This window comes from Elaeis guineensis, chromosome 1 (genome assembly GCF_000442705.2).
Source record: "Elaeis guineensis isolate ETL-2024a chromosome 1, EG11, whole genome shotgun sequence".
Lineage (NCBI taxonomy): Eukaryota > Viridiplantae > Streptophyta > Magnoliopsida > Arecales > Arecaceae > Elaeis > Elaeis guineensis.
The window spans coordinates 35,630,257-35,639,970 of record NC_025993.2 but is presented as its reverse complement, the minus strand read 5'-3'; the positions used below and the strand labels follow the sequence as shown (position 1 = coordinate 35,639,970).

At 38.4% G+C, this 9,714-nt stretch overlaps 1 protein-coding gene across 2 annotated transcripts; it reads left to right on the top strand.

Annotated features, from left to right (window-relative positions):
* Window positions 1-202: 202 nt before the first annotated feature.
* Window positions 203-7,859, top strand: LOC114913158 (uncharacterized). Of its 2 annotated transcripts, XM_073252836.1 has the most exons (5): window positions 203-658; window positions 786-1,356; window positions 3,457-3,808; window positions 6,515-6,688; window positions 6,774-7,859. In XM_073252836.1, exon 2 carries the CDS (start codon window positions 902-904, stop codon window positions 1,316-1,318), a length of 417 nt encoding a protein of 138 aa, XP_073108937.1. In that variant the 5' UTR covers window positions 203-658; window positions 786-901; the 3' UTR covers window positions 1,319-1,356; window positions 3,457-3,808; window positions 6,515-6,688; window positions 6,774-7,859. The 2 variants fall into 2 exon arrangements, with proteins under 2 accessions (XP_073108937.1, XP_073108933.1); XM_073252832.1 differs by lacking the exons at window positions 6,515-6,688; window positions 6,774-7,859 and adding an exon at window positions 5,904-6,215 and having other exon boundaries at window positions 204-1,356.
* Window positions 7,860-9,714: the final 1,855 nt, after the last annotated feature.

Below are 9,714 nucleotides of genomic sequence, written 5' to 3'. Positions count from 1 at the left end.
TAGAAAAATATGGACTTTGCATTCTGAAGATAATATTTATATGAAAACATATGTAGAGTAGAAAAATAATTATTTTTAAAAAAAAATCTTACACCTAATCCAAATTCATAATTTATAGGACTTTTTTTTGAATTGATGCGCGAAGTCCGCAATAGACTTTCCTTCCTCAGTTTCCCACCCTTCATTGATTTCTGATGGACCGGTTCCCACAATGGCAGATGGACGGGGTCTAGCAGTTAGGGTCGACGTGGGAACTGCAGAAGAACCTGATCCAGGCAATTGGGTCACCGAACAAGTTCCATAAAACCTACGACCATCGCTTCAGGTGTATATTTGCAGTCATCCTTCACGTAGCCGACCCTTCCACACGGCAAGCAGAAAAAGTGAGATGTTTTCATATTGAAATTGCTGCCAAGCCTTCTTCCCTTCTGCAACCAAGTTTGCTCGAGGATGTTACGGCATCGGAAAATTTCGTTTGAAGAAGAGCGAACTCCTTGCAAATCTTTTAAGTCTCCTATGCTTCCTCCATTTTTCCGTAATTTCCTCTGGTTTCTTCCAAGCAATCTCCTGCACCTCCTTGGGTGGTGACGACTTCTGGTAGATTATTATATAGGAATCTAAAAGATTCCTATATAATGATTTCGTATTAGTTCCTCTGGTGGAGTAGAATCTTTTAGTAAAAAAAAGAAACTAAATCTCACACATTTCCTCAAAGATAATCCTTTCGAGATCGCAGTTATGAAGGCTATTTTCATAGGACGTCGCTATCAATTATTAAATCTCAGGGACATTTCAGTAAACACGTAATGGAGATCATGGAGTTGAAGCCAAAGCCCCCACACGAGCGTAGACGATCCAATCCCCTTTGCTTCTTCCCCCACTTTCCCACTCGCCTGAGACGATGGCAGCGAAGCCGGAGGAATCCCCGGCGGCTCCAGCCTCCATTCCGTGTGCCGCCGCCCGAGATCCGGGGGTGGAGTTCTCCGGCGAAGAGGTGGAGGAGGAGAAAGAAGGAGAACGGGAAGTGAAGCGGCGGAGGACGTGCCCGCCGGTGGCTCTCCAGAAGATCTCCTCGCCGCCGCCGCCGGCGGTGGAGGAGGTGGAGGACGAGGAGGCGAGGGGTTTGGGGCGAAAAGGATTCTCGTTTTCGGTGGACGCCAGGGGCATCGCGCCGATCGAGACGACGCCGAAGTTCGGATCGTTCAATTGCTCGGCGGATCCAGTAGCGTTGGGAGCTGCGAAAGAGAGCGAGGAGAAGGCGAAGAACGGAAAGGAAGAATGCGGGGAGGTAAAAAACGAGAGCAAAACAGTAAGCTGATTATTAGAAATGGGGAGTTGGGAAAGAAAAGAGGGAGGGTGAGTTTGATCTGTGCTTTGTTACCACTTCCTGTTTTCTTCTTGTATGAGAAGTTAATAATTAATTAATTAATGATGTTAAGACAAGTTTCTCTCCTTCTGTCAATGTCATTTTTGTTACATGGCTTGGATCTGCAATTGGATGATACCAGATAGAATTTTGAAAATATGCAACCCTGTGAATTCCTATAGTTTGGTGCACTGTAATTTGATTTATTTCATCAAATCTTTGAGATAATTGACTTTTTTTTTTTTGGCGTTTTACATCGGAATTGTTATCTGAGGTTTGTATTGTTGAATCCTGTTCTTCTGTAGCTTGTAGTTTTAACTTAGGATTGTGTTCCTCCTTCTGTTCTCTTATACAAATATTTTTGTCATATCTTGATGGAAAAGATAGTTATTCTATCATGTTCATTAAGGTAATGAAACAACCATTCAATCCCAATCATGGGCTGCAGAAAAAAAGTAACAGAAACACAAGATAACATTGGAAGAAACACAAGATAACATTGGAAGCAAGATGGGAGCCAGGTGAGGGGACCCATAGGACAGACTATGGTTACCAAGTTTCTAGCCCTTGAGTCATATAAATTCTAGTATTAACTTTTTGGGCTCTTCTGCTCGAAAGGAAATAATCTGGGCACTCATCGATCAGAAAATTCCAGTCCAAGAACTCCTTTATCACTTAAAAATTGAAACGATGGATGATGAAAACTCCTTTCTAGCAAAATCCACAAAGAGGGTTACAGTTGAAGTGCCCATCTTTGAAGCCCCTTGAAATATAGGAGATGAGCCAGCAAAAGACTCTTGGCACATAATTCAAAGAAAAAGTCCAATGTTTGGGAAAATTGTAATAAAAGAAGATTTCGTAGATTAGCACCATTTACCACATCATTGAATTTGCCAGATTTTTTAAAGTAACTTCAGTTTTTTCTTCTTATATGAGCATCTGTCGATTAAAGATAGCATGAACAAACTAACCAAAGGTCTCAAAAGAAGAAGAAGAAGAAGCAGCAGAAGGTTGATAGCAAAATGATGTCAAAACTGTCCTAACTCTCCTTAGTTATTCATAGCTTAGGTTTGTTATGCATATGCATCACGACAAATTTGCAACTTGTCTACACTTCTTTTCAAACCAGCAGAAAATTTCAGTCAACATTTCAAACGAAGGTATGGAAACAGCTCATTTTGTGCTTTAATACTCCAAAACAAAATGGAAATTTGAGATATTTTATGAATGGACCGATTGTTCTTGGAGCAAATATTTAAGCTCTTCTACATTTTTAGGCTATCCAATGCACCCATCTGATTTGCAATAAGGTGAAAAGGCTTAACGTCCTATGTTCAATTCAGTTAGATCATGTATTGAAGTGAACAAAGAACCTAATTTCTTCTAGTTTGAGTATTTACAGATAATGAAATAGTCTTTATATATTCAATTCTTTAATTTGGTAGGAATGAAAGGTTTCCTTTAGTTATGTATGGAACAACAAGATCTATTGTAAGAAGACTGCATCTATGCCATAATTACCACAAGGTGGCAATATCAAATTCAAGTATATGTAAGACTAATGAAATAAATTTATCCAAGCATTTATTAAACTTCATTTCAGTAGATGTCATGAAATTTGTTTTTGATATGCCTTTTCTTTGCTTTATAACATCTTGAATATGTAAGACATCCAGGACTCCAAAACAAATTTGTAAGTAATTTCAGTAGCAATAATTCTCAAAAGAAAACAATTCAGCAGCAGCAAGATCTAGCAGAGCTATGTTTTTTCAGTCATCAGGTTTTTCCTTGAAGTAATCCAATATATATGTGGCTCATCATTGCTAGCTTTGGGTCTGCTTATGCTCATAAAGGGCTGTTATAGGACTATACCAACTGTACATGATTTCTGATTTTAGCAATGATAGTTTCATGCATCTTCCCAAACAAAATAACTACTTTTTCATATATTTTCCTGATAGTGAATGACTTTCATGGGTATATGTAGGAAATCATTGTGATTCAACTTTACTAAAAATGCTACTAAAAAGATTATTGTTCTTTGAAACTTTTGCTAATGTTCTTGTTGAATTGTTGTTTGATTAATCTAGTTGAACAGTGAGGAAATCATTATTCGGTTGATGTATGGTGGAAGGTTATTAAAAGATCCAGATGGCAAAGTATCTTATGATTGTAGCTTCCGTAAGCCAAAGCATATCACATATATGACAATATTTGCACAGAGTTGTGTTCATTTGCCAGGGAAGTAAGTGACATAGCCGACAATTTGATATTTGAGCTCAGATATTTTGCGAGTCATAAAGATCAAGTTAGAGAGAGATCATGATTGAACAACAATGGTCATATGCAACTCTGGATGTTCCTTTAACAATGTGGACACGGTCACTGAAGAATCAGGGATGCAAGTCACAGGTTCAGCTTCTCATATGAATTTGTGTTCAGGTACATTGACTACTCAACAATTTTTTTATTATTGTTAATTATTTTGATGCAAGAATAATGATGTATCTTACTTGTATATTTTTGGGTTAATAATTTTAATATTTTGACTTTTAGAGAGAGTCAAAATGATTCTTCTCAATCTAGAATGTTGGATATATGGAAGAATGAAATAAAAGGCTTGGGGCAAATCTTTGACAACAACAAAGAATGTTGAAAAATGCTCTTATTATGTCTGCAATTGGTCAGGGTTTTGATTACATGCTTCTTAAAAATGAAACATTCAGTTTCGAGGTAATTGAAAGCTAATATTGTAAACAGTTGATATGAGCCTCCAAGGTTGCAAAACGAGACCAATTTATAGTTAGAATCTGTGATGGAGATTATGCAGGTTATGCATGTGTGTTATCTGTGGCTTTATGTGGCCATCTGAAGGCATAACAAAAGTTCCTTGCAAAGCTGGTACAGTGTAAGTTGAAGATTTTACTATAAAGCTAGAGAGATTATCAAAGATTTAGAAACCTAAGGTGTGAAGGTGAAGAATAAAAGGCACGTTGAGCCAAGAAGCCTGCAAAATTTGAATTGTTCAGATCAAATCAGGAGTCTTATTAGAAGCTTGCTATATATGCAAATATAGTTCTGCGGAAAACCCATGGAGTGTTGTAAAAGTTTCAATCACTGAAGAAGGTAGATTTAAACATTTTTCCTAGCATATTATGCATTGGTGCAAGGGTTTGCATATGGTTGCAAGCCAATGCTTATATTAGATGGGACATCACTAAAGCTTATTATGAGGAAATCATGCTTAACATGGTAGCTATGGATGTTGTGAATGACCTATTTCCTGTTGCATTGGCTATTGTCGACTTGGAGGGTGATGCTAATTACCATTGGTTTAACAAATTACAAGATGCAATTGAGGATAATCATGAAATCACTTTTATCACTGATAGAACAACGGTCTAATTCAAGGTTCAATGTCTCGTTACCGGACCCTATACTGGTACCATCTTATTATAGTGTCAGTACATGATTCGGTATAATACAAGATAGCATACCGAATGTCAATATAGTATGAGACAGCATACCGGTAAGGTACATTTCGTACCGAGCAGTTTGGAGTGGTACAGCAGATCATTTACCAATATTGTTATTGTTTTCCCAAACAGCCATCATTTCTATTGTGTTAGACATATATAACAAAAAAATATTTGCTCCTTGAAGTGTTATTCTAAGGCTTTGAGAAGGGCAACCAAAATGCATTAGCAGACATGGCTTATGCATGTATTGAAAAGGAAATTTTGGATACAAAAAAGATCTTAGAAAAGATCAGATTTTGCATATGAATGCCTAATGAAATATGCCAAACAAGAACATTGGTCACATGTCCTTTTCTTTGGTCATTGGTTCATCCAGCTCACCAGTAATACTGCTGAAAGTTTTAATGCTCGGATGAAAGAAGAGAAGGGACTTCCAATAATTCCACACATTGATGGGATTAGTTCTAAAATGGTCAAACGTGCAATGGTTGGCTGTTTGGATGGGGCTCAAATGACTAGTGCTATGTGTATGAAACGGGAAGCAAAACTTACACACTATCACTGATCTATTTCAAGTATTTAAGCTTGATTGTAGTGCATGATATTGCATGTTTTGAAGTTTATGAAGATGCCTTTAGTTGATTTATTATGGCCATGGTGCAGTCAAAGATGGCAAGCCTATGGACTTCCATGTCAACATGCTTGTGTGGCTTGTCAAAATACCAAATTAAACATATTATTGTTGAAAGCCTTTAGAGACAGAGGTGTATAGGATGTAACATTCATTTTCTATTCACCCAGTACCAGAAGTGAATCTTGAATCTCAAGAGAATGTGGAGACTATAAGGGAACAACCGATATGTAGTAGATGCAAAAAAAAGGATTGGGCACAACAAAAGCACATGCATGGAACTAATATGAAACAGCTTGTTCACATGCAAATTCACTCTGTAATTTGACATTACTGTAGCCAAATGGATCAATGACTTCACTAATTTTGTTTAGCTATCATTAATGATATTACTAATTATTGTTTTTTTTTTTTAAATATGTAATAGACGCACAATAATGTTGCAAGGATAGGAGGGATCGGCTTCATGGAGATGAAGTACTTGGATGTGGCTTACTTGGGGAGATGAGATAAATAAGGGATACTTTTGTACATATGTAGGTTTAGACATTCATTAACGTTAGATGGCTAGCTAACGTTTTGTTTGTTTCGTGTTCTTGGATTCCAACATCTGCCCATTTGATCGTGTTTGTTATTTTATCCTTCTTTGGATTCAATATGTCGAAGGATTCACTGTTTCTTGTGAATGACATGTACAGATCTGGAGTCTTTAATTTCAGAGTATCAGGCAGTTTTTCAATTTGTGATTGATATATTGAGTTCACACTATCTTTGTTGAGCTTATATAACTGTTGTCAGACTCCTGCCCTCCATGTTACTTGACTTTTTAGAAATAAAATGATTGAGCAGTTTCTGGTCTTAATTCAAATGTCCATGCGTGCTGGTTTAACTACCATGTTGCCAAAACTTTTAAAGATTTCTAGTGTTGTTGGCAAGTTCAATAATTTAATTTGAGCAGGCTTACAAGATATAGAAGGTTTTAGTATACTCAGGTATTGTATATGAACTGATCTACAAACTACTGGTGATCCTGCAAAGGTTATGCAACAAATTCTGCTTACTTTGATAAAGACAAGGCCAAGATCATGGTTGCTTCTCTAGGGTGAAGCAAGGTGAAGGCAGCCGCATTGTAATCCATATTTTGGATCTAAATGGGTTGGATCCATGCTATGCGTCTCATTGGATGGAATTCGTGGCACTTTGTTCTTAAAGGTACCACCAAGAAGAGCTTCTTCCTTATTGTGGCCCTCCTTTGTGTTCATCTCAATGTAAATCTCACCATCACGACTGTTTACAGGTCTTATGAGAAGGAGCAGAGGGACATGTTCTTCCAAGAACTTCATGAAATTCAAGGCTACCATCCAGGGCCATAAGTTGTTAGGTGGCGACTTCAATACCAATTCTCTGAAAGATAAAAGGGGTCATCCTCAAAGTATCAGAGATAGTTTGGAGTCTCGATCTCAAGGGCCAGAACTTCAAATGGAGTAATGAAAGAGAACATCCCTCCCTTACCTATTTCGATTGGTTCCTCCTATCATTGGAATGAGAGGATATCTTCCTTGCTGCAGTTCAAAAGGCCTTTCTTAGCTCTACCTCAGATTATGTTCCTATTGGTGTGGATTGTAATGTGAAATTTCAAGGGCCTAAGATATTCAGATGTGATTTTGGGTAGTTAAAGGAACCGGATCTGGTGGATGTTGTGATAAAATGTTAGAAAAGCATTAGAGGCAACCCAAACCCAGCAGCAGCTTGCGTGGTGAATTTGAGAAGCTCCACCTTGCTCTTAAGAAATGGTCTGCTTCTAAATGAATTCAAAAAGGGAGCTTAACAAAACACTTCTTCATGATGTGGACTTATTAGATAAGAAGAGTTGAGGGATCTCTTATGTCATGAATTCACCACAAGGAAGATCTTAAAGGAATCTTTTGATGATCTTTATCTCAAGGAGGAAACTTACTGGAAATAGTGAGCAAAGATCATTTGGCTCAAGGAGGGGGATGGAAAGACATCATTCTTTCACAAGGTAGCATTTGGGAGGAAAAGGAGGAACTATATTGCAGTACTTTTGGAGGATGCATGGAGTTTGACGCTCAGGATGCCATTGCATAAAAGCTCCACTCCTTCAGCAGCCTCTTCAGCAAAACCTTTTCCCCAACTTGACTATCTACTAGAATCTACTTTTTGAGGGCTCTTCATGGACAAGTGATTTAGATCAGGTCTTTTCATTGGACGAATTGAGGGAGTTGTTTTTCCTCCCAGTCGGAAAGATTTACTTTCCCTTTTATTTAGAGATTCTGGGATCTACTCCAGGATGAAATTTTGATACTTCTTGATGATTTCTATAACGGTGGCTTGGATATAAATAGGTTGAATTTTGCCTTCATTTCTCTTATTCCCAAAATAGAAGGTTTACTCTCTGCTCATGATCTGTGCCCGATTAGTCTCCTGAATTGCATCTATGAGATGATTGCACAGATCCTGAATTGCATCTATCCTCATTGAAGACTCTCAATCCACCTTTTTTAACAGCAAATGCATATTGGAAAATTTTTATTTGCTCTTGAGATGATTGCACATTGTAGGAGATCCAGTAACAAAGACATTTTATGCCAGCTTGACTTGAGAAGGAATTTGATAAATCAAATTGAGATTTTTCATTTGAGGTTCTTTGGGCTAGAAGCTTCCCTTGTAGGTGGATTACTTGGACACGATGTCTTCTATCCTCAGTGCTGATGGCCCTCCTCATGAATGATATTCTGGCAGATGGATTTGATGTTACCAAGGAGTAAGGCAGGGTGATCCCCTTTCACCCACCCTCTTCATCCTTGCTGTGGATGTCTTAAGCTCGTTCCTCAAAAGGCAGGCACTCTAGGTCTGATTGAAGATTTCGGAAGCAAGATGGAGTATAGTGGCATTAAAAGTCTGCAGTTTATGGATGATACTTTTCTCTTTTGTGGTGGTAAGGAAGATAGTATTTTTGTGACAAAGCAATTCTTTTAGCCTTCGAATGTGCATCCAGATTAATGATACACTTCCATAAGAGTTTTATTATGTGGTTGAATATGGATGCTTCTAGAGCAAGTTGGGTTGCCTTATGGATGAATTGCAAGAAATGTTTCTTTCCCCTTGCTTACCTTGGCCTATATCTCAGTGACTGCAAGCTTTCCAGGCATGGTTGGCTGCCACTAGTTGAAAAAAAATCAATTTCAGACATCTTGGGAAGGAAGATGTCTGTCTTGGAGTGGTTATGTTATTTTGATCAACATAGCGTTGTCGCCCTCCATACTACATGCCTATGTTCGAGCTTGCCAAATGGGTCATTATCAGAATCGAGAAGATTAGAAGAGCCTTTCCATGAAAAGGTAAGGACAAGGTTAGTGGTTTTCACAACCTCATGAGTTTGGACAGTGTATGTAGTTCCAAGGAACAGGGAGTGCTTGGCATAAAAAATATTAAATAGATGAATAAGGCCTTGCTAGACAAGTGGGCATGGAGTTATCTGAAAGGCTTTGACAACCCTCGGTAGAAATAGGAAAACTCGGTGTGAGAGCAAGTAGGAGTTTTATTAGACTATCCCTGATTTGACGGGATGTCTGCAAAAAGTTGGTCACCTTGTGGAACATCTCATTCAAGCTTTGGAGAGGGGAGAACATTTAGATTTGGCAGGACATGTGGATTGATCAGGTGCCTCTTTGCGTCCTTTTTGAAGATCTATATGAAAGGGCACTTCAGCAGCATGTCGCTATATCCTCACAGTGAAATTGGAGATCCCTTGGCATATCAGGTTAAGAGGACTCTTACCTCTACAAGAGACAGCATAGTTGCAAAGACTTCAGATCATCCTTGATCTAGTGAGGCCTTTTCGCCTTGTGGATATACCTTTTTGGAAGCTCACCACTAATAGTGCTTACTCAGTCGACTCCTATTGCTTCATCAATTCTGGTAATTTACATTGTCTTTAGCACTCTATCACATATCGACCTATTGTTCCCGAGAAAATCAGAATATTTTTCTGGTTCGTGTTGAGAAATCGATCAACATAGTCGAAGTGTGGAGCAAAAAAGTTTGGCAAGCAAGCTTTGGCTACCCCCCCTGCGGTTCACCATCTAAAATAGTACACCACCTCTTTGCAAGATGCCATTTAGTAGAAGAATTTGGATAGACATTAAAATACTCTGGAAGCAGAAGGTGGGTCTCTCAAACCTACATCACTTGTGGATGGATTGAAGAGCAAGGAA

Bases quoted from the DNA above. Each gene is read 5' to 3' on its own strand.
- LOC114913158 (XM_073252836.1), top strand. From the start codon at position 902: ATGGCAGCGAAGCCGGAGGAATCCCCGGCGGCTCCAGCCTCCATTCCG.